At 40.2% G+C, this 25,000-nt stretch overlaps 1 protein-coding gene and 1 long non-coding RNA gene across 7 annotated transcripts in view; one reads left to right on the top strand and one right to left on the bottom strand.

The window, feature by feature from the left end:
• Positions 1-2,954: 2,954 nt before the first annotated feature.
• KRAS (KRAS proto-oncogene, GTPase) overlaps positions 2,955-25,000 on the top strand; it is a 42,525-nt gene continuing 20,479 nt past the window's right edge. For 2 of the 6 annotated variants that reach the window (XM_027541562.1, XM_027541560.1), the window contains exons 1-2: positions 2,955-3,138; positions 6,893-7,014. In XM_027541562.1, coding sequence (XP_027397363.1) covers positions 6,904-7,014 — 111 coding nt within the window. In that variant the 5' untranslated portion in view covers positions 2,955-3,138; positions 6,893-6,903. Of the gene's footprint in view, positions 3,139-6,585; positions 6,649-6,892; positions 7,015-25,000 lie in introns of those variants that run through there. The other 4 variants (XM_027541563.1, XM_027541561.1, XM_027541564.1 and 1 more) reach the window with 4 other exon arrangements.
• LOC113892574 lies at positions 7,895-12,070 on the bottom strand. The gene is made up of 3 exons (XR_003511084.1): positions 11,960-12,070; positions 8,959-9,091; positions 7,895-8,740 (listed from the first exon to the last, which is right to left on the bottom strand). It is a non-coding gene; the product is annotated as an uncharacterized LOC113892574 (long non-coding RNA).

Genomic DNA, 25,000 nt, shown 5'->3' with positions numbered 1-25,000 from the left:
CTTATTGAGTGTCTATTGTTTTTGTAGTGGTAAGTAAAGCAGACAAAAATCCCTCCCCTTATGGAGCTTATATTCTGATAGGAGAGAGACAAGAAAGCAAAATAAACTGTATGTTGTGTTAGAACAAGTGGTAAATGCTCTGGTTCCTTGGTGGCTCAGACGGTAAAGAATCTGCCTGCAATGCAGGAGACCTGTGTTTGATCCCTGGGTTGGAAAGATCCCCTGGAGAAGGGAATGGCTACCCACTCTAGTGTTCCTGCCTGGAGGATTCCACGGACAGAGGAATGTGTTGGGCTACAGTCCATGGGATCCCAAAGAGTCGGACATGACTGAGTTGCTAATACTTAAAAGAGATGCAGTACCAGGTGATCTTTCGGGAAATTCATTAGAAGACATTTGAACAAAGATTTACAAGTGTTAAAGAAGGCTTTTTGGATATATTGTATTGTGCTTAGTTGCTCAATTGCTTCTGGCTCTTTGTGACCCCATGGACTGTAGCTCTCCAGGCTCCTCTGTCTTATTGGAGTGGCTTGTCATGCCCTCCTCCAGGGGATCTTCCCAACCCAGGGATTAAACCCAGGTTTCCCGCATTACGGGCGGATTCTTTACCAGCTGAACCACCATGCAGTGTGTTCCAGATAAAAAGGCAGCAAAAGTGCAAATTCCCTGAAGAAGCCTGCCTGCATTTTCAAAAAAGCAGCCAGGAACCAGCATGTATCTTTGGAAGTGAGGAAGACAGATTATTTATTGGATAAGAGCTTAGAAAGGAAAGGGAGTAAGGGTGTCAAATAATTTAAGGCCATGGAGGACGAGGAGAAGATGTTTGTTCTATGTTAAGCGTGACGGCAGCCACTCTGAGCAGAACATGATCTGACATGAAGGATACTTCCTTTCAGCTGTGTGAACTTGGACCCAATTTGTAACCTATCTAAATTTGTTTCCTCCTCTGTAAACTAGAGAAAAGCATCTGACTTCATGAGGTTGTTGTGATGATTAAGAAAGATGATATGTGCGTTTAGTATCTACCTGAACTAGGGCAGACATATTCTTTTCCCTGCCCCGTTTCCTGTCTCCTCTCTTCTGCCTCTTCTACCTGGTACCAGGTGCCAGGAGACAAGAGGCATGAAACAGCCTGGCAGAGTACAGCCCACGTAAGGGGAAGGAAGAAAAGGGGGCAGCTGGTGAAAGGCCTAGGTTAACAGACATACTGCTGCTGCTGCTAAATCGCTTCAGTCGTATCCAACTCTGTGCGACCCCAGAGACGGCAGCCCACCAGGCTCCCCGTCCCTGGGATTCTCCAGGCAAGAACATTGGAGTGGGTTGCCATTTCCTTCTCCAATGCATGAAAGTGAAAAGTGAAAGTGAAGTCACTCAGTCGTGTCCGACTCCTAGGGACCCCATGGACTGCAGCCTACCAGGCCACTCTGTCCATGGGATTTTCCAGGCAAGAGTACTGGAGTGGGTTGCCATTGCCTTCTCCGGAGATGGGCAGAATGGATAAAATAAAAACATGTTCCAGCAATATGCAATCTAGAAAATACTCACTTTAGATCCAAAGACATTAATAGGTTTAAAAAAAAAAAAGATATTCTATGCATTTTTATGCAAGTACTAACCAAAAGGGAGCTTCGGGTGGTTATATTAAGATTATACAAAATAGACTTTAAAAAAGTTACGAGACAAAGAAAGTCATTATATATTAAAAAAGGTTCAATAGAGGAAGATTATACAAACTTATAAACATTCACATAACTAGTACAGACATACTAGTTGGGCTTTAAAATAACTATTCGTGTTTTACGATGCGGATTAGAGGGACAGACCTACGAGTAGAGACTCAGATGGGTGGCCCTACTGGGTATAGGCGCCGGTCTGCCAGGTCTCAATTTTTTAAAAAAGTCCCTCAAACATTTACAGATAGTTTATCAACGCAGACTCTGGGCATGCTAGAGTTATGTTTAATTGTTCCATTGTTTAACGTGCTAACTCCCCGAACGTTAACTGATTAATCTGTCTTCTAATTAATGTTTGAATGATTCTCCTCAGGTCTAGACTATTAAGGGCACTTCTATTTAAAAATAGTCTGTCGTCTGCTTGTGCTGTCAGGTGCCATTAGGTATATCTGAGGTCGCGGTTTTGAGTGACCCGCGATGGCTTCGAAATATACATAAAAATAACAACAGAAAACAACAGATCCGCCGCTCCCCCGCCCGCCCCCCTCTTAATTAGTGATGAAAGGTTTTGTCGCGTTTGTCTGGGCCTGGGGCTAGCTCTCAGCCCCCGATTATGGAGAGTGGTAGTCTTCAAGGTGTGCTCAGAAATCTCCGGGCCAGGGAACTGGCGGCCAGGTCTCTTCCGAGGTCCCCCAAGTCGCCTCCTACTTTGGGTGACTGCATGTTTATTTACTTGCAATAAATGATTGTAAATGAATGTACCCAAGTGCAGGCCGACCCCAGGGGTGGCGGGATTTTTGCAGCTCCACCGTGTGGACCAGACAGCGGCGGGCGGCGCTGGCTTCGGCATCGCCGGGGTACGGAGCCCGCGCCGGCCGGGGTCCGAGTCTGCGGCTCTTGGCCCGCCCTGCGGCTGGAGCCTGGGGGCGGGCCCCGCGTGGATCCGCCGGCACCCCCACCCGCGCGCGCCCAGGCACCTCCCAGAGCCAACCCCCCTCCCACTACGCCGGCCGCGCGTCCCCACCCTCCACCGCCCCAGCCGCCCGCTTCCTCCGCCGCGCCGCCCCCGCTCCTCCTCCGCCGACCTGGTCCGCCCCCTCCCCGGCCCGGGCCGGCCCCCTCCCTCTCCCCGGCGGCTCTAGCAGGCTCGCTCTTCCCTCTTCCCACACCGCCCTCAGCCGCACTCCCGTCTGGAGAGGAATCGAGCGCCGAGCGCATCGATAGCTCTGCCCTCTGCGGCCGCCCGGCCCCGAACTCATCGGTGCGCTCGGAGCTCGATTTTCCTAGGCGGCGGCCGCGGCGGCGGAGGCACAGCGGCGGCGGTGGCGGCGGCGGCGGCGGTGGCGGTGGCGGTTCGGCCAGTACTCCCGGCCCCCGCCATTTCTGACTGGGAGCGAGCGCGGCGCAGGCACTGAAGGCAGCGGCGGGGGCCAGAGGCTCGGCGGCTCCCAGGTGCGGGAGAGAGGTACAGAGCGGACCACCCCTCGCGGCTCCTGCCGGGGTCCCGACCCTCCTCGCCGGCGCCGGGCGGGGCCGGCGGCGAGTGAATGAATTAGGGGTCCCTGGAGGGGCGGGAAAGGGGCGCGGGTGCGGGGCCTGGGCGGGCGGGCGGGCCGCCGGGCGGACGGGGCCGGTGGCGGGGGGGCGGTCTGCAGGGGGAGACGCAGCGACGCGGGGAATGAGGAATGGGCGGTGCGGGGCTGAGGAGGGTGAGGCTGGAGGCGGCCGCCGCTGGGGCTGCTTCCTGGACGGGGAACCCCTTCCTTCCTCCTCCCCGAGAGCCGCGGCTGGAGGCGGCCGGGGAGAAACTCGCGGGCCGGGCGGGCCGCCCCTCTGGGCGGTCGGGTGCGGTAGAGGTTACTCCCGCGGCGCTCCGGCCTCCCCTCCCCCTCGCCGTCCTTCCCTCACCCTCCTCTCCGCTCCCGCACCTCTTCCTCCCTTCCTAGTACTGGGCTGCCCCGGTTGCTGCCTTCTCTGCTGCATCTCTCATCTCTGGGACGAAGGTATAAACTTCCCCAAGCGCAGACTGGACGGCTTGTGGTCCTTTTTCAGTGTGTAGGGGGGATAGATGAGTAAGAGGCGAGGTCGCGTTTTGGAGGCGCAGGGGAAAGTGCTTAGAGACCACTGATGGAGGTTATTGTGTTTGGAAAAAATGCATCTGCAGCCGAGTTCCTGACGGCTCCCCTCCCCCCCCCGTATGGGCTGTGACATTGCTGTGGCCACAAAGGAGGTGGTGGAGGTAGAGATGGTGGTGAAAGAACAGGTGGCCAACACCCTGCAACGTAAAGCCTGGACTTCGTGTAAAGGAAAAAGTTAATCCCAGAAGGTCTGTTTTGCTTTGTCAAGTTAAAACACACACAGCAAACCCGCACAGCAGAAGCAGGGCTCTTTCCTTGCTAGTTGAGTGTAAACAGCAGTAGTTAAAATTGCACGTGAAGTTTAATTTGCCTGTTTTCCTTTCCCCCATGCCTTCTGAATTACCCTTATGCGTACAAATTTGACCCCCATCCCAGGAGTTATTAAAGTACTCCTAAACGGTTCTCAGGCCTTTTTTTTTTTTTTTTCAAAGCGACCTACAAGAGAAGTTAATTGTAGCAATCTGCCAGCCAAGTGCCTGAAATACTCTGAGGCATGTGCAGTGGTGCAGGTGAAGTCCTAAACTGGCCTTCTTAAATCTTGATAATCCACCAAAACGAGTGGTTAAGAACAAAAAAGCATTTTCTAGTTCTTACTTACTATACATGTTATATTTGTAATGGAAAAAAAAATCGTTCAAAAGAAATTACAAAGGGAAAAAATTCTGTTCATAGTCATCATCTCAGAATCAACCTTACGAGTGATGTCGTTCTTAGGTGACTAAGGTCCGAAATGCTGACTCGATCGTATAGTGGGCTAGAGACGTCAAAAATGGTTGATAGCAGTACTGTTTACCTTAGACTGTATCCGTCCACAGGCATTCTTGGTTTTAAGAGACAGTAGATGAAGTGATAATTCATTTTTTTTTATGACCAAAAAAGTGAACATTTTTTTGCCTGAATGAAATGCTCAGTTCTGGTCCCAGTTCCACCCCTTACTAGCTTATGTAGCTTTGGACACAGGGGACTCCTTTGGCCTGTGATTTTCCATGGGAACCCATTTCTGTCTAGTGGATTTAAAGAAACTTGATTTTTTGAAATCCAAGTCAAAGATTTTTTTCAGAAATAACCACTGCATAAAAAAGTAGACCAGAAAGTGTGTGGTGTTGAGAATTCACATGTGTATGTACAAGCTAAGCACTAATCCAGTATTTGTCCACGATCTCCCCTAGACTAGCTCACTTACTGGCCATAAGGACTCCAAAATTACTGAAGATGCCAATGTGGAGTGTGTCAATATTGCCACAACAGAAATTAGAATGGAGAATTAAACAATATTAATTCATTTTAAAAAAGAAATAGCCCTTTACTTGGTAACAGAAATAGAATATTTAATGAAAAGTAACTGTTTTCCAAAACAAATGCAACAATTAGCAAGAAGAGCGGCATTGTTTCACACTTTCACAAATCTCTCTAATTGTATGGCTTAGCAGAAGATAGCTGGATCCTCATAGCTGCTTCTGTAGTCAATGTATTGTGATCACAGGTCTGGAAAATTCTACTGTATACACTTGTGAAAGAATAAGAGTGGGAAGGATAAATCACCACATACCATTATCATCAAACCAGGTTTTGCCTCTTGGACCCTCTCCAAAAGTCTTAGGAACCCTAGTGGGTTCCTACACCACATTTTCAGAACTACTGTTCTAGGCTATCCAAATTTTATTGGAGGGGTGGGGTGGGCAGGGAACTAGAGGATACATTTTGCTGTGATTATCCTCACCTATCACATTTGCTATGGCCAATATTAGGAATGAAAAGAGGGAGCAAAACAGGACATAATGTGTGTTGGCGGTGGCCCTAGACAAGCCTAGGTGGCACAGAGCAGGCCCATGAGGAACTGTGATACAGCAGTTGCTGGGCCTGTCTGCTCTTTGGGAATGGGTTCAGGAAGTAGAGCCAGAGCAAGGATGTGGTGGGGTTCAGTAAATGGGATGCTGCATGTGTATAATGTTTGTATAGTATATCTGCACTTTGATTAATCTGGAACTACTTACCCTATAGTACGTTGCTGGACATTGACTGCCAGTTCATGACTTAAATTTATAGTAATGTAGTTATTGAGGGAAAGGAGATTAAAGTAGATACATTCATTTCAAAGAGTTTGAAACTAACTAAAAAACATTGTCTGTGTTGGTGCTGTTAAACCTTACGTGTTGTTGATATTTATTGCTACTGTTGGGAGTTGATATATGACAAGCAGAGAGTAAAAGTCATGTGGGTTACTGTGATATAACTAACATCTTTTAGAAATTCTCTCATTAAAAGCATGCTTGTCTTTAAATATTATTTAATTCTATTTTCTGTGCAAAGTGCTATTTTTCAGCACTAATAATAGCATATATTGTGATTGATGATCAGATGATCTATGCTGAATAGTTCACAATTCTCAAAGTTCTCTTATTTTTTACACCATTATTTTGCCTAGCAGATAATCTACAGATTAAAATGTCACCAGATATCGTCCTCATCTGCTTGGCGTCTCAGTTTTTATTTTCCCAGCATAGCGTCTAGCTTTGACAATCCTCCTGCCACCCCAATTTGATTCTTGCTAACTGTCCTGGAGAATGACCATAATGATGCTTTTAAAAAGTTTTCTATAGCTGTCGGCTCCAACAGAGACACTCAGCGTATCCACTTGTAACTCTTAGGGACCCACATCAGTGAGGAATACTGTGGTGGTAGCTGTCAACAAGTTCTGTGCGGCTGTGTCCACGGGACATAGAGCAGCGCGCTCAACACTTGTCCTGAGCGAAGTCATGGCTTGCTCCTTCGAGAGCCATTAACTGCTGCGGAACAGCAGACTACTGGCTCTTTAGATAGAGCAGCCTGCGTCGAAGGTAAAAGAACTGTGCACTCTGAATGCGTTGTTCTCAAATGCTGATGAGGGAGTTAGTAAACAAACTACAATTCATTGCAATACACCTCTGTTGTCAACTGGTGTTTCCTTGAATTTTGTGAAGTTATTTTGAAAATTTTCCATATAAAGGTGAATTTGTGTATTGATAGAGCGTTTGGGTTACATTAACCTCATGTGCGGCACATGTTCTAATTTAGTCACATTTTCATTATTTTTATTATAAGGCCTGCTGAAAATGACTGAATATAAACTTGTGGTAGTTGGAGCTGGTGGCGTAGGCAAGAGTGCCTTGACGATACAGCTAATTCAGAATCACTTTGTGGATGAATATGATCCTACGATAGAGGTAAATCTTATTTTAATATTATGCATATTGACTTGTGCAGGCCCATCCTTTGGGTACAAAAAATGGTTTCTCTGATCATTTTCACTGACTACTCATTATAAGGCAGTTATACTAATCATAGTTTTATTACATTAACTGAAATGTACTTGGGTTTCCCAGCTTTCCTTTGATGTTATAAGTAACCACAGGTATGAGAGCCCAGCCCGTCTTCTCTCAGGATAGTAATACTGTGACTTCACTTTGTGTTAGTGTATGTGTATTTTGATTGGAAGTGTATTACAGAGTTTTCTCAGAGGATGAAAATGTGAATTTACCTCTTGTCTGTAAAATGAGACATATCTAATAGTCATTTTTAAAAAGGTGGCTTTTGTTTTTATGGGGTTTTGGTTGTGTGTGTGTTTTTTTTTTTGGTATTTTGATGTCACATGTAGAGTTGACACTGGTGATGTATAATCACTTGATAATTAAAAGCATTTGTTTAGTAGTATTTTCATATTTTCTTTTCATGTTGAAGTAGTGGAGAACCTACAACTACCTGATACATTTTAGAAAGCTCATTCTTTGCTTCTGTGGGTATGTATATCAGCTGATATATAAGGGTACCACCACCAAGCCTTCCCTTTGCTTTTCAGCCCTTTTTCGATTTATTCAAGGCCGTGTTAGAATTGTTTTTTTAATTACAAATTGATTACTTAATAATTTTCAGACTTCTTCAGTTTTGTGAAAATGAACCAAAGGATGGCTAACAGCAAAATGATAGAATAAAGGCCTGGCAGAGAGCTTGAGAGGTCAGGTAGTAGTCCCTACTGCCTTCTGGCAGAACTGTACTCAGATGCTTCGACGCAGATAAGGGTTTATTTAATCCCAAAGACCTGCAGGAGGGACTGGCACATAACTGTCCTTCTTAACTAATTTCCAGAATGTACTTATTAGTATGTTTCTTGCATGGTCTGAATCTTCCTGTTAAGTTTAACATAGTACCAGCTCATCTTTGAAATAGATTTATGTTGTTAGATTATTTCTTAGACTTCTTTATTCCAGGTTAAGCAATCCTAATCCTTTGACTTTTATTCTGGATCTGATATTACCAGATTTTTAATCAGCTCTGAAAAATTTCCCAGAACTTTCTCAGCATCCCAAGCTGTAGAGCCTAGAACAGGTCACAATGCCCCGTTAGGATGCTATGTGTGTAATGTCTTTAAAAAAACAAACCACCTTGACTGCACTCAGGTAGTTTCTGAGGACATTGTTGGCCATGGGAAGATGTCTGTGGTGTAGCATTTTGAGGATTGAGTAGATAACTGTTCATAAGGAAATGTCAAATATTTTTGGTACTGTAGGAAAGAAGATGAAGAAAAACACTCTTATTTGCAAAGATCTGAATTAAACACAGAATCAACTTTTACATGGCTTCCAGGTTTAATAATTTCTCATTAGTAAAAAGGAGTCTAACTTAAGTGACCCACCTATGTAAGAGTCACTCTGTATTTCCTCTTGGCAAGTCAGTTCAGTGCTGATGGGTTTATTTTTCACTTTGAGGAGGATTAAATAGTTCACCTGTTCCTAAAGCCAGCATACTCCGCCATTTAAATTGGAAGTAAAAAGGAGTTTTAATAGAATTTAAGTTAAGCAAAGCACGGTGGTTTTCCTGGGATTCTGGAACATGGTTGTAGCAGAAGTGCCCATCTTCTCTGAAAATCTGAGGAATTCCATTATGCTCTGTTTCCTATCAGAGGTCAAGAATGATACATTTAGAATGTGATTTTAAAAAAAAGGTTAGGAAACCTTTTGGTCAAAATTGTTTAAGTGTAATATAAATTTTAAATAAAGCTAAAAGGCTCTCCTTTATTTGGGGGGGAAGAAAAAGCTTATAAATTCAAACCCATTAACTCTGATATGATTTCTGCCAAATCAGAAGACTTGACCCAGGGAAGCATTGATTACCTGTGAACTTTGAAACTGACGTCCCGTCACTAGAGTAGTCACCTGGGAAAAGGTTTCGGAGATTGTCTCTTATCTCCCAAGTGACAGTGAGTCTCTGAGGGAACTGACACATTAAATTCTTGGTGTAGTTCAACTAGAAGAAAAGCAGGAGATCCAGTAGTTTATTTTAATAAACAAAAATACATGACATTTTTATAAAAAGTTGAAGAATAGTGAGCATCGCTACTGCTAAAGGTTTTGATTGGTGAACACTGTAGGTCAGAGAAAATAAGAGAGGACATAGACTTGGCACATTTGGAATTCTCATCAGTTTTTCTGCATTAAAACAAGGGGAAAGAAGTTTAGAGAAAAATGTCTAATTAAGTAATACCTTATTTTCTAGTTGTTTAGAATTTGCAGAGATTTATACTGTAAGAAAGGTGGTCATAGTTTCATTTTATTAATAACAATGGTCTCTGAGAGGTTGTAACTTGCTTAAGGATACTTAGCTAGTAAGTGATAGAATTTTAAGTTTTCTGAGATCAAGTTAAGTGGAATTTCCACTGTACTCTTGTATAGCTTTTTAAAAATGAAAAAAATGGCCTTCAAATTAAGAAAATATTTAATATTGGAGGCTGATTCGGATTTCCCAGTATATCAAAATTTGAACTCAGCGTTCTATCTGATGGCATCTTAATGGCAGAGATTGATACAGAATTGGGTATGATGCATGGATGGAGCATGTTTATATTTACATGATAATCACCTTTACTTCTATGCTCAGAAGATTTTATCTTTATCTTTTATGAAGCTCATCTATGAGTTCTGAGAGGGAACGAAAGACCTTTTTAGTGGTGCAGGATTAAAAACTCAGTCCTCACACACAATACTAGGCTAGAAATAATGTGTACTTTAATAGTTTGGAGGTCATAGTTATTATAAAAATATATTCTCTGAAATGTGTTTTCTAAGGTCAAATTTGGTGGAAGCAGGAAAATGGAAGTAGAGATTGGAAGGATCAGGTGATCAGTTAGCAAATATATAACCAGTATCTACTGGATATAATATAAAAATAGATATAAGAAGTATTTTCTCCCGGGCTCCAATTCATTGACATCTGCATGCTTCTGTTAATGTGACATTTATAATTCAGTCTCTGATGAAACAGTTCTCTCCTCAATAAGGAAGAATGGATTTGTAATTGGATTGATTGGTTCCATCTTTAGCGCTCTGAGCTGTTTATTCGCCAAGATATATCAGTTTCTCTTTGAAAAAAAAAATTCCATGTTAATTGTGGAATTTACTTGCTGATTAAGGTATTTAAACTTTAGAGAATTAAGTCAGTATTAAAGAGGAATTTAAGAAAAGCACTGTTTAATGATATAAGCTGTTAATTTTCTTTTGTCTTTCTTTTTTGTTTAAAAAAAAAAAAAAAACAGTGTATCGGTAGGTACTAAGGAGGAATGGGTGGTGACTTTGCCCCTCAGGGGACATTTGTCAATCATCTGGAGACAATTTTGGTTGTCACAGCTTGAGGATGGGGACTGCTACTGGCATCTATAGTGGATAGAGAGGTCGAGGGTTCTGTTAACCTCCCTGTAGTGCATGGGACAGCCCCCCGCAAAATGACATGGCCCTAGATGTCAGTAGTGCCCAGGCTGAGACCCTAATATGCATTGCATACAGCTTTAAACATTCTGTAAGTTGTGAGATTCAAGTCCGTGAGAGTGGTTTATGTTAGATTTTTTTTCTTTTAACATAGTATAGATGGAAACCTTTCATTTTCTAAACTAGCAGTATATTAGCTTACTCTGGAGTTCTGTAAAAACATTGTTGTTTTTAAAACAAGGTACACAGCAGTTTTGTAAATGCCTTTCTTTCTCTTCAAGGCTGTGGCCTCTCTTCAACCACCCCCCTACTTTCAACTGAGTGCCCTCTACTGGTCAACTTACTTGCTTTTATAATAACAATTGAAATCCTAAATTTGGATTTTTTTCTATTTAAGCTGTGGGTATAAACAATTTATAACTATAAATTTTATTTAAAAGTCTTATATGTTTTAACAATGTAAAGTATCAGTTTTTCTCTGCTAGTATTAAGATTAGTGTGGACTAGTTAGGCGTAAATAAATATGTGAGTGAATATTTTTAACTAAGTGGAAAAGCAGCAATGTGAAGAAATCAGGGCGGTGCCCTTGTTAACATTGATTGAGGCTGCTTTGTCTGAGGGGACAAGAAGTGGCACTTCAGGTCTATGAGTTTCTTTGGTGCACACAGGAGGTGCCTTACAGAGTTCAAAGCTTAGTGATGAATTTCGTGGGGTGTTAGGAATGGCCTATTCAAAAGTGACAAGCTGAAAGATAACATTATGTGCAGTTTTATAGGACTGTAGAATAATTGAGAGTACCTTATTGTGTTAATTTGTTTTTAGAATAAACTAACACAAAATTCAGGTACTGTATTTAGGTCAATTTAAGAATATTTATTTAATAATAACTATTTATTGAGACCTGAATGTTAAAAATTATTGGGCATGTTTTATTCTAACTTGGGAGTTTTTATAAATACAAAGCTTTAAAAACATTCAAATGAAAGTTGGCCATGGAAATAAAAGGAAAACTTTTTATGGTTTGGCATCTCATAAGATTCTGATTTACCATGTAATTAATTTCTTAATTTCATAAATGTTATTCAGTGCCTACTCAGTACCATGCAGCCTTCCTAGGGTCTACAAATACATTGAGAAACAAAAGGGGCCACCAGATCATTGCCGTTGTGGAGCTTAATAGTCTTAGACATATTTGGAAGCAGATCTACTGTTTATAGACAGTAATCCTAATTGTGTGTAACTTAGAGGCTTTATGCTTTAGGAGGGCAATAGATTTCTTATATCTTAATTATATTATCTCATAGTACCTAGGTTTATGGAACAGTTATATTATTGTGATCTTAATATAATAAAATTAAAAATGGGTAGTAAAAATAAAATATTTTAGAGGATTAAATAGGGATACAGTGCTTACCTTTGGTAATTTTTGAACTTTCTATTTGGGACATTTCAACATGCGAAGAGTTGACTCATTGGAAAAGACTCTGATGCTGGGATGGATTGGGGGCAGGAGGAAAAGGGGACGACAGAGGATGAGATGGCTGGATGGCATCTTTGACTCAATGGACATGAGTCTGAGTGAACTCCGGGAGTTGGTGATGGACAGGGAGGTCTGGCGTGCTGCGATTCATGGAGTTGCAGAGTTGGACACGACTGAGTGACTGAACTGCCTGAACTGAAACCCATGGAAAAGTAGTTAAAAAAAAATTGTACAGTGAATACCTCTTAGCTTTAAACTACACAAACTTGTTTTAAGTGTGTATACCTCTCTGTGAGCATCCATAAGTGCTGAGTTACTTCAGTCGTGTCCGACTGTTTGCGATTCCATGGACTGTAGCCCACCAGGCTCCGCTGTCCGTGGGGTTCTCCAGGCAAGAATACTGGAGTGTGTTGCCATGTCCCCCTCCAGGGAATCTTCCCAACCCAGGGACCGAACCCACTCTCTTACGTCTCCTGCATTGGCAGGCAGGTTCTTTACCACTAATGCTACCTGGGAAGCCCTATGTACACACGCATACTTGAATACATATTATTTATGTTTGCTGAATTCTTTGAAAGTAAGTTGCATGTACCCACACATACTTGAATACACATTATTTATGTTTGTTGAATTCTTTGAAAATAAGTTGAGTATGTTGGGACCCCTTTCCTCTGGATACAGGGGTCTGCAAACTGACCTGCCTGTTGGCCCAGTAAAGCTTGTTTCTGTTTTTGTCAAGTTTAATTGGGGCACAGCTGCTTGTAGTGTAGCTTTTGCACTGCAGTGGCAGAGTTGAGTGGTTGCAAGAGACCAATTACTGTCTAGTCCTTTTTGGAACAAGCTTGCTGACTATCTTCTAACAGCAAGGATAATTTCTTGTATAACTCCAACACAATGACAAAATTTAGGAAGTTCAACACTGATAAAAAGTCTAATATATACTCCGTAGTCAAATGTTATCAGTTTCCAGAATGTGCTTTTAGCAGTTTTTTTTCCCCCTGATCTCAGGATCACAAATTAGCTGTCACATCTCACAGTCTAGAAGTTTCTCAGCTTTTCTCAGTCATTCATGACAGTGGCACATCTTGAAGAATTCAGGCCAGTTGTTTTGTGGAACATCTTCTCATTTAGTTTTGTCTGATGGTTTCCCTATGGTCAGGTTCAGATTAAACATTTTTGGTAGAAATACTTTGGTAGAAATACTCTGAAAGTGATGTCATACCCTCCTTGGGGTATCACATCAGGAGGCACAAGATCCTGGCTTGTTGCATTATTAATGGTGTTATGTTAACACTGGTTAGTGGCTAATGTCATAGCTATCTCATATCTATCAGTTTTATCTCTGTGAAGTTATCTTTAATTCTTTATAATAGGTACTCTGTGGGGAGATGCTTTGAGACTGTAAATATCTTGTTCTCCAATATACTCGCACCCAGTGGGTTGTAGCAGCCACTGATAATTCTCATCATGTTAAACTACCACCATCGTGACGGCACAATGGTGGGTAACCTGACTCTGTCATTACTTCTGCATTTATTAGTTGACAGCTACCATAAGTAAGGGTTCTCTCTTCTCTCCCCTCTCTTTATTTATTTGGTTTGTCTAATTTATATCAGTAGTGACTCACAGGTTCTTTTTTCATTTGATGTTTTAAAGTCTATTCCTATAATCACTGATTTTTATGCTCACATTCATTTTTGATATGACCAGTGAAATTGCTTTTAAGCTGGCCTCTGTATCTTATTGACATATTTCCATCAGTTTTTGAACTCTTCCTTACTTTCTGGCACAGTATGTTCCAGGTTCACTTTACCTGTCCCTATCTTGGACTCAGCCATTTGTCTAATGGGCCCTAATTCATTTTAATAGGGAATGCTGATTAGACATCAAGACCTGGATATTGGGTGTTCTTGTTGCTACTGAGATGTCACTGCTTCTAGACCCGTTTCAGCAGACAGAGCTAAGAGGTAGATTTTATTTGAAAATCATGAGTTCATTTTTCCTCTGTATCTTTCTCTCCTATATATAAATTTTAAATATTAATTAATCAACATTAATTAATGTTAAACATTAGCTGTGGAAGTAAAAATGATAGTGTCAGTTAACACAGATTGAGTTATTTAACATTAGGTTAGCTTTTTTATTTATAGACTTGGGATTAAATATTTTTCTCCATTAAGAAAAGTAGGGATTCTTTTCACTTTTTCAAAGCATTCTTAAACCATTTAGGAAAAAGTTGAGCTGTTTGGCTACATGGAAATTAAGACATCTTTAACAAAAATACAAGACAGATGAAAACCTGGGAAAACTATTTGCATCATCTGTCAAGTCAGGACTTTCTTCTGTATCTGAATTAGAAAAAAGCAAACATCCAAAAAGATAAAAACGGGGGTGTGGGGGCTAAGCACACAAATAGCCAACTTGTCCACACTCACACAAAAGGTGATGTAGAACCATATTAAGGGATACTTCATTAATATGGCCATGCAAGTAAAAACAATAAATAACTTTTTTTTTTTTGGCTGCACTCTGCAGCTTAGGGTATCTTAGTTCCCCAGTCAGGGATTGAACCTATGCTTTCGGCAGTGACAGTGTGGAGTCTTAACCACTAAACCATCAGGGAATTCCATAAATAACATTTTTTATTTTATGATGGCTAAGATTAGAATGATAGCACACCTGGAAAGGTATGGAAAAATGTGTACTCTTTATGATGCAATGGGAACATACATTATTGTAAACTTTTCTGGAGGTCATCAGTTTAGCAATACATGTCAAAATGGAAACCACATGTCAATTGATCCCACTTACAGAAATTTACCTGAAAGATTCAATTGGATAAATGTTTAAATGTATATCCAGGAGTGTTTATTGCACTGTTTACAATTTTTAAAAGTGAAAATAATCTACACATCTACTAGTAAGGAATGGGTGAAGTAAGTTATGGCATATTTATATAAATGATATTACACAGTTTTTGGAAGGGATTAAGTAGATCTGTATGTACTGACATTGAAAAATGGTTCATTATGTAAGAGAAGCTGTATCATAGCCCTTTGTATGGGAATATGTACATAAAATATGGTAGGACATATGCCACACTCTCCATAGTATTTTTTTTTTTTAATGCATATATACTGTTTGAGAGGGAAAAATACATCCTCATTTTTGAGGGAGAAGAGTCACTAGAGTATTAGGTACTATTAGATTACTTGATATTTATTTTCTTCCCCCCTTTAAAACCTTGAGGAATTGAATAATACAGATGTATTAGAGATAAAAATATACAAAGAAATTGGTATTAGGCCAATTAAAGAATAGCTGAGAGGTACATAATTCAATATATGAAAATTATATTGGCATCTGTAATTATTAAGATTGGATCCATGATGGATCCAATCTGACTTTGACATCGAGTGATAATTTGTGGGAGAATGCCACATGACTTCAACAGGTTACAGATATAGGCTTATTTTCGAAACTTTGTCATTCAAATTTTCCTTGAGTTTATTCAGATTTTTGAACTAGTTTTATCTCTTGGGCATAGTACCCATTTTATTCTCTAGTCCTAAGCTAAGAGTCGATGGGTTTTTATAATTTCAAATATCCATCATTTGAAAGAAGTCTTTGTTTTCTTTATTCTTACTTTTAATGAATGTCTTAATCAGAATTCTGCCGTGAGAACAAGCTCTTTTAACACCCTTGCTCCCTAATCAGTACAGAAATCCTTCATAAACCTCAGAGTTTTAGCTCTTTTTTCCTGGATCTTATCTAGCTCCATTATATTTATTTTGAAATACAGTGAGTGGTTTTGGGAAAAGTGGTCCAGGTGTAGATGTTCAGTTAGCTTTTTATAGGACTTTTCATTTTATAAAGGAATTTTCATGGTCTTTAACCTGTATACAAAGTCCTATGTATTATTATTTACCCACTTTTATAGCTAAAGGAATGGCAGCTTAGGGTACACTACAGATTAAGTAGTTTGTGCATACTCACACACCACACGTGGCCTTGCCTGATGGCTTAGTGGGTAAAGAAGATTTCCTGCAGTGCAGAAGACACAGGAGATGTGGGTTTGATCCCTGGGTCGGGAAGATAACCCTGGAGAAGGAAATGGCAACCTACTCCAGTATTCTTGCATGGGAAATCCCATGGACAGAGGAGCCTCATGGGCTACAGTTCAAAGGGTCACAAAGAGTCGGACATGACTAAGCAACTGAACGCACGCACACCACAAGTAAGTGGAGTTGTGCAGCTGCCACATATGCAAGGTTCAGGAGTATATCTCTAGTTTGGATGACTTTGGCCCTGAGCATCAGACCTGTGTTTCAAAGCTGCCTGCAGGTCATAGCACCAGAGCAACCTACAAACATGAAATTTAACATGCCTCAGATTGAACCCATCTTTTCCTTTCCCCTTCCTCTTAAGTTCTCATCTCTAAACAGTCAGCTGTGCCATTTAAAACAATGGAAATATAATTCACATAACATAAAATTCACCCTCTTAAAATGTACAGTTCAGTGGTTTTTAGTATATTCACAAAGTTACGCAACTATCACCATCACCCTGTTTAAGTCTATACCAATTAGCAGTTATGACCCAAACCCTTCTCCAGTCAGCCCCTGGCAACTATTAATCCATTTTCTGTCTTTGTGGATTTGCCTATTCTAAATATTTAATTGAAATCATGCAATATGTGGCCTTTTGTGTCTGGTTTCCTTCATGTAGGATAATTTTTCAGGGTTCATCTATGTTGTGTTTCGATACTTCATTCCTCTTTATGGCTGAATAATATTCTCTTGTATGAATATTTATTTATGTAGTCATCAGTTGATAGGCACTTGGATAGTGTCCTCTTTTGGGCTATTTTGAATGACAGTGCTGTAAACGTTGCTGTAGGGATATATGAGGGTTTTTCTGTCCGTTTTACCCGTTAAGTATTTATTAAAACTGTTTAATCTTCTCCGTCTTACTACTGTTGCTGCCTTACTTCAGGTTCTTGTAAAAGCTTCTGAAACCTCTCTTCCAGCCTCTAGTTTGGGCTCTTTCTATAATTTGTCATAATAATGCGGTGAGCCATAATAATAGTGAATCATGTCAATTCGATCCTCCCCCTACTTAAAAACCTTTTCATGACTTAGTATACAGTGAAGTTCAAAACTTCTTAAAATGGCTTATTAGACCCTCCATAACCTGGCCTCTGCTTGATGGTGCAGTTTCACTTCTAATTGCCTATAGTCTCTTAGAAGGACTTGTTGGTTCCATGTACTGAGCATGCTGTTTCATGTTTCTGTGCTATCTGTGCACCTTTCTGCCTGGAGTGGTCCTCCTGTCTTTCTTAATTCATATAAGCAAAGTTGATCTCTTCTTTTATTTGCCATCTTGTTCTACATAAGGCGTTTTGCATTTATTTCATTGAGTTGTAATCATATGTTTACATTCATAGCTCTTTCACCAGACCTAGTTCTTTGAGGTTAGAAACTTTATTAATGCCTGGCACAGTATATGATACCTAGTGGATTTTTAGTAAGTGTTCCTATGATGCAAGGGAGAAAGGAGTAGGTAGGTCTGAGCGACTTTACTTTCACTTTTCACTTTCATGCATTGGAGAAGGAAATGGCAACCCACTCCAGTGTTCTTGCCTGGAGAATTCCAGGGATGGTGGAGCCTGGTGGGCTGCCGTCTATGGGGTCGCACAGAGTCGGACACGACTGAAGTGACTTAGCAGCAGCAGCAGCAGGTGGGAATGAACTAATAAATACGCCTGTGTTTGTATGTCCCAAATTCTTTGTTTCTATATTGTAATTCTAACATACAAGGCTATTGTATGTTCTAGCTGTCTTTGAGAACTAGCTGTGTACAACCACTTTTGATGATTTATAACCAGTGTATGGAATATGCTTCCCTGATAGCTCAGTCAGTAACAAATCTACCTGCAATGCAGGAGACCTCGCTTTGATTCCTGGGTCAGGAAGATCCACTGGAGAAGGGATAGGCTACCCACTTTCTTGGGCTTCCCTTGTGGCTTAGCTGGTAAAGAATCTACCTGCAATCCGGGAGACCTGGGTGTTGGGTTCATGTATGTTCTTACACATACATCATTCTATGATAGAATCTTTTAGAAGGGTAACAGAATACTTGAGCATTGAAAGAGTAAAAGTTTCTCAATTTTTTCTGTTGGTGTTATAGAGCTGTACATGAAAAATACTTACAATAGCACAATAAGAAAATCTCACAAACATTTCAAAAGTAAATCCTCAAAGAATACATTAGCTGACATTTCCAGCAGCCCTGTTCATATTTACAAGAGCATCTGATGGAATCAGCAGCATGAAGATGGAGATTAAATGGGATAAGGCTTGTAATATGCTTATCACAGTATCCTACATATAAATAAGGGTTCAGTAAGCCTTGGCTGTCATAATTACTATTAATAGTAATATGATTACTCTTCAGTTCAGTTCAGTCGCTCAGTCGTGTCTGACTCTTTGCGACCACATGAATCGCAGCACACCAGGCCTCCCTGTCCATCACCAACTCCCGGAGAGTAAAAGTTATAATTTCTTTAGATTTTCCGTTTACTGTACTATGTTTTCTCATGACAGGGTTAACTACCTTAGTGGAAAACTCAGCTGAATGTATGAGAAGATGAACATATTGAATACCTTGATTACTGTTAATTATAATAGAAAAATGACAAAATGATGTCCTGATAAGTGAATTTATCTCATTCTTGAAAGATTTATTCTTAACTTTCAAATTCCTCTGTTGGGTCTACAGATCAGTTTCTACACATAAAACAACACTTGAAAACACTTTAATAAGTTGGAAGACACTTTAAAAAACTTTAGTTGGTTCAGTTCAGTCGCTCAGTCATGTCCGACTCTTTGCGACCCCATGAACTGCAGCACGTCAGGCCTCCCCGTCCATCACCAACTCCCGGAGTTCACCCAAACTTAACGTCCATTGAGTCGGTGATGCCATCCAACCATCTCATCCTCTGTCATCCCCTTCTCCTCCTGCCCTCAATCTTTCCCAGCATCAGTGTCTTTCCAAATGAGTCAGCTCTTTGCATCAGGTGGCCAAAGTATTGGAGTTTCAGCAGTGAACACTCAGGACTGATCTCCTTTAGGATGGACTGGTTGGATCTCCCTGCAGTCCAAGGGACTCAAGAGTCTTCTCCAACACCACAGTTCAAAGGCATCAATTCTTCTGCGCTCAGCTTTCTTTATAGTCCGACTCTCACATACAGGCATGACTACTGGAAAAACCATAGCCTTGACTAGACGGACCTTTTTTGGCAAAGAAATGCCTCTGCTTTTTAATATGCTGTCTAGGTTGGTCGTAACTTTCCTTCCAAGGAGTAAGCGTTGTTTAATTTCATGGGTGCAGTCACCATCTGCAGTGATTTTGGAGTCCAAAAAACTAAAGTCTGACACTGTTTACACTGTTTCTCCATCTATTTCCCATGAAGTGATGGGACCAGATGCCATGATCTTAGTTTTCTGAATGTTGAGCTTTAAGCCAACTTTTTCACTCTCCTCCTTCACTTTCATCAAGAGGCCCTTTAGTTCTTCATTTCTGCCATAAGGGTGGTGTCATCTGCATATCTGAGGTTATTGATATTTCTCCCGGCAATCTTGATTCCAGCTTGTGCTTTCTCCAGCCCAGCATTTCTCATGATGTACTCTGCATATAAGTTAAATAAGCAGAGTGACAATATACAGCCTTGACATATTCCTTTTCCTGTTTGAAATCAGTGTGTTGTTTCATGTCCAGTTCTAACTGTTGCTTCCTGACTGCATACAGGTTTCTCAAGAGGCAGGTCAGATGGTCTGGTATTCCCATCTCTTTCAGAATTTTCCACATTTTATTGTGATCCACACAGTCAGAGGCTTTGGCATAGTCAATAAAGCAGAAATCGATGTTTTTCTGGAACTCTCTTCCTTTTTCTGTGATCCACCAGATGTTGGCAATTTGATCTCTGGTTCCTCTGCCTTTTCTACAACGAGCTTGAACATCTGGAAGTTCACGGTTCACGTATTGCTGAAGCCTGGCTTGGAGAATTTTGAGCATTACTTTACTAGCATGTGAGATGAGTGAGATTGTGCAGTAGTTTGAGCATTCTTTGGCATTGCCTTTCTTTGGGTCAGTACAAAAAAGACCAAAATCCCAAAAGGGCAAAGGACACAGGTTATGGGAATAAATATGAAAAAGAAAAACGATGTAACATTACTAGTACTCAAAGAAGGAGATATTAAAACAATAGGGTTTTGGTCTAACAAACTGAGAAAAATAAAAATGTAAGACCTGTTGTTGAGTGAGTGGTGATGAGATGGGTACACCCTGTTTATTATTATTTTTTAATTAGTGGAAAATCGCTTTACATTATTGTGTTGATTTCTGCCATACAACAACGTGAATCAGTCATAATTGCATATTAATATATATCCCCTGCCTCTTGAGCCTCCTCCCCTCCCCCACCCTTCTCCTGTAGGTCATCACAAAGCACCAGGCTGAGCTCCCTGCGTTAAATAGCAGCTTCCCGCTGTCTGTTTTATATGTGATAGTGTGTGTATGTCAGTGCTACGTTCGCAGTTTGCCCCACTCTCACCTTTCCTGATTGTGTCCATGTATCCACAAGCCTGTTCTCTGTTAGAGTCATCAGTACTACTTTTCTAGATTCCATGTATATATATATGCGTTAATATGTAATATTTGTTTTTCTCTTTCTGATTTATTTCACTCTGTGTAAGAGGTTCTAGGTTCATTCACCTCGCTACAACTGACTCAAATCCGTTCCTTTTTATGGCTGAGTAATATTCCATTGTATATATGTACCACATCTTTATGCATTCATCTGTTGATGGATATCTAGGTTGCTTCCAAGTCCTGGCTATGGTAAATATTGCTGCAGTGAACATTGGGATACATATGTCTTTTAGAATTATGCTTTTCTCAGGGTATGTGCCCAGTAGTGGGATTGCGGGGTCATATGGTTAGATTTATTCCTAGTTTTTTAAGGAATTTCCGCACTGTTCTCCATAGTGACTATGTCAGTTTACATTTCTAACAGCTATGCAGGAGGATTCCCTTATCTCATCTTCGCCAGCATTATTGTTTGTAAATTTTTTGATGATGGCCATTCTGACTGATGTGAGGTTTGTAGTTTTGATTTGCATTTCTCTGATAATGAGCTTTTGAACTGTGGTATTGGAGAAGACTGTTGAGAGTCCCTTGGACAGCAAAGAGATCAAACCAGTCAATTCTAAAGGAAATCAGTCCTGAATATTCATTGGAAGGACCGATGCTGAAGCTCCAATATTTTGGTCACCTGATGCGAAAAACTAGCTCATTGGAAAAGACCATGATGCTGGGAAAGCTTGAAGGCAGGAGGAGAAAGGGACGACAGAGGAAGAGATGGTTGGATGGCATCAGGGACTCAATGGACATGAATTTGAGTAAACTCTGGGAGTTGATGGTAGACATGCAAGCCTGGCATGCTGCAGTCCATGGGTTGCAAAGAGTTGGATGGGACTGAGCCACTGAACTGAATAATGAGCAGTGTTGAGCATCTTTTTTTGTGTTTATTGGCTGTCTGTATGTCTTCTTTGGAGAAATGTCTGTTTAGGTCTTCTGCGCATGTTTTGATTATGTTCATTTTTTTGACATTAAGCTGTATGAGCTGTTTATATATTTTGGAGATTAATCCTCTGTTGGTTACTATGTTTGCAATTATTTTCTCCCATTTTGAGGGTTATCTTCATCTTGTTTATAGTTTCCTTTGCTGTGCAGAAACTTTAAGTTTTACTGGGTCCCATTTGTTTTTTGTTTTGTTTTGTTTTTACTTCTGTTAATCTAGGATGTGTGTTAAAGAGAATCTTCCTGCGATTTATGTCAAAGAGTGTACTGCCTATGTTTTCCTCTAAGAGCCTTATAGTTTTTGGCCTTACATTTAAGTATTTAATCTGTTTTGAGTTTATTTTTGTATATGGTGTTAGGGAGTGTTCTTAATGTCTTTCTTTTACATGTAGGTGTCCAGTTTTTCCAGGACAGCTTATTGCACCACTTATTGAAGACACTGTCTTTTCTCCGTTGTATGTTCTTGCCTCCTTTGTCAAAGAAAAGGTGTCCATATATGCATGGGTTTATCTTTGGACTTTCTGTCTTGTTCCATTGTTCCGTATTTATTTTTTTGTGCCAGGACCGTACTGTCTTGATGACTGTAGCTTTGTAGTATAGTTTGAAGTCAGGGAGGTTGATTCTTATAGCTGTTTTTATAAGACTGTTTTATAGTGCCTCATATGTTTACAGTGGAGTGGTTTATTCATTTGTTCAACTACTGAATACCTGCAGTGTTCAAGACTGACACACAGGGTACATAGTAGTGAGTAAAACAGATGCAAGCTGAACCATCCTGGAGTGTACAGCCACGCAGGGGATATCGACTTGAATAATTACACATAAGTATATAGTTGCAGATTGTAATATGATCACCAGCTGCTGTTAGAATATATATTGTAGGACTAGCAACGACCACTAGAAAGCAATTGTAGGAGATTGCCTGAGACACAAGCACATTGGGCTAGGGTGATGGTGCTGAGTGCTTGGATTTGGAGTATATTTTGAAAATAGATAAATGGCATAAGATTGTGGGTATTAAAAGTCTGTAATTTTGTGCTCTGTGGTAAAATGTTTTGGGATATACATGTTAAGTATATTTCTTAACTATAGTTTTTTGAAAGTAAACCGTATTTTCTTAGCATCCTTTACCATAAGTAGCATTATTGTGTCAAAGGCTATGAACATTTGTGTGGCTCTTGATACGTACCATACTTGCTTTCCCAAAGGGCTGTACCTGTAAACTGTATCACCAGAAATGTTTGGCTTCAGTCTGTGTTTAATTTTTGCCAGCATAGTATATTTCATTTAGAAAAGTTTTTCTTTTTTAAATTAAAAAAATAATACTTTAGCTGGGAATAAGGGGAAATTATGGAATAACTTTCCCTCATTTATCATTTTATTGTGTTGAGTTAGTTTTTAAGTGGCTTTTTTTTATCCTAGTTTCCAGAGGATGTTAGTAACATATGTACCTGATCTAAAAGTTTATTCTATATTATTAGTACTATTCTGGAAATAACACTAATTAAAAATGTAAAGTCTTATTCCTTTTCTTGCTTTATCTTTAACTAGTTTCATTGTGGAATTTATGTGGTTTTAAACTGGTTATGCTTTATAACCTGTATTTTTTCTCAATGATGATTTGTTTTTTTACAAATAAAAGGAGTAATATATGTTAAGAGTACTTTAGATTTGTGATAAGGCGTTAATAAGCTTAGAGCGGGGTTGGCAAACTTCTGTTAAGCATCATTTGGTTCTTTGTCACATAATCTGTTTTTTTAACAACCATTTAGAAACCTAAAAACTATTCTTGGCTCATAGGCCACACAAAAACAAGTGAGCAGGATTTGGCCTGTGGGCTGTCGTTTGCTTATTGAGGCTTTTCATCTTGGGAAAGAGTCTCCGTTGACACACACATTTTTTCTTACCTCCATATACTTTTTTCCTTGTGGCTGCTCTGAAGCTGGAACAAACGCTCTAGTATTCACGTGTCATTTTTGTTGTGCTTGCTGTCTGCTTTGTCTTAAAACCTGTCAGTTCTTTTCAGATCACATCTCACCATGTAACACTTTTGTTCTTAAGTTTTTACCAAGTTGTATTGCCTTTTTATATAGCTCAGTGACTAGTTACACTTCTAAGGATGACTCTAGTTAAAATTAACTTGGGAAATACTGGTTTACGTTGTTCAGTTCAGTTCAGTTCAGTCTCTCAGTCGTGTCCGACTCTTTGCAACCCCATGGACCACAGCACGCCAGGCCTCCCTGTCCATCACCAACTCCCGGAGTTCACCCAAACTCACGTCCATCAAGTCGGTGATGCCATCCAGCCATCTCATCCTCTGTTGTCCCGTTCTCCTCCTGCTGCCGATCCCTCCCAGCGTTAGAGTCTTTTCCAGTGAGTCAGCTCTTTGCATGAGGTGGCCAAAGTGGGTTTACGTTTTTAACCTAAACCTATTCTTTGTAATCAGCAGATTCCACCTCATTGTTTATAGGCAGGTTGTAGATTATTTTTTTTCAAGAGCAGAATGTGAATCAGAACTTTGCTGTCAGTATCTTTAGGGCTTAGAAGGGAAAAGATAATAGGAATGAATAGAGACTGCTTTCCCAGTTTCCCAGTCTCTTTGATGGAGTGTTCATCCTGGGAACATGCTATGAAATACATGCAGAAACTGCTGCTATTCCACTTTACATCCTTTCGAAACACAGAGTGTTTGAAAATTTTGTAAATGGGAATTTACTGAGGTGTTTGTTTTAGAGGCAGTATCTGTCATCACATGTGAGTGATCCTCCAGCCACACCTTAGGTATAGATCTGTATGGCTCCAGAAACTATAGTCTGTAATTCATTGTTGATAGGAAATTTCAAAGACTAAAGAAACTATTAACCATAAGGTTAACTTGCGCTAGTTTTGGCAAGTGAAGACTGTGAGGAAAAGTCTTTGGTCTGTTTTACATGCCCAGTAGCCACACTTGGGTAATGAATGGATTGACTTGAATACACTGTACTTTGCTCTGAATTCCTGCTCTTTCATTATACCTTGAAAACACTGGTTTTTATTAAATAATTTATAATATACACGAGTTCTTTCAAGTGGTTAATTAAGGGAATTTGTTGGTTTTCTTTTGTTGTTTAATCACTAAGTTGTGTCCAACTCTTTTAGGCTAAAATAAAATGTCAACCAAATGTTCAAATCTTTGGTCAAGAGCTTCTTGTTTAGAAAACTAAATATTCATCCTTCTTTTCTGACTAGTGAGATCAACAGCTTTTTATTATAGACATTTGGAAAATACAGTTTACTTTAAAAGATAAGCACTAGATCATAGTCTAATATGGTAATCTTTCATACTTTTTAAAA

This window comes from Bos indicus x Bos taurus, chromosome 5, assembly GCF_003369695.1.
Source record: "Bos indicus x Bos taurus breed Angus x Brahman F1 hybrid chromosome 5, Bos_hybrid_MaternalHap_v2.0, whole genome shotgun sequence".
Lineage (NCBI taxonomy): Eukaryota > Metazoa > Chordata > Mammalia > Artiodactyla > Bovidae > Bos > Bos indicus x Bos taurus.
Note: the sequence above shows the minus strand (reverse complement) of the source record. Positions and strands in the feature narration are given on the sequence as shown.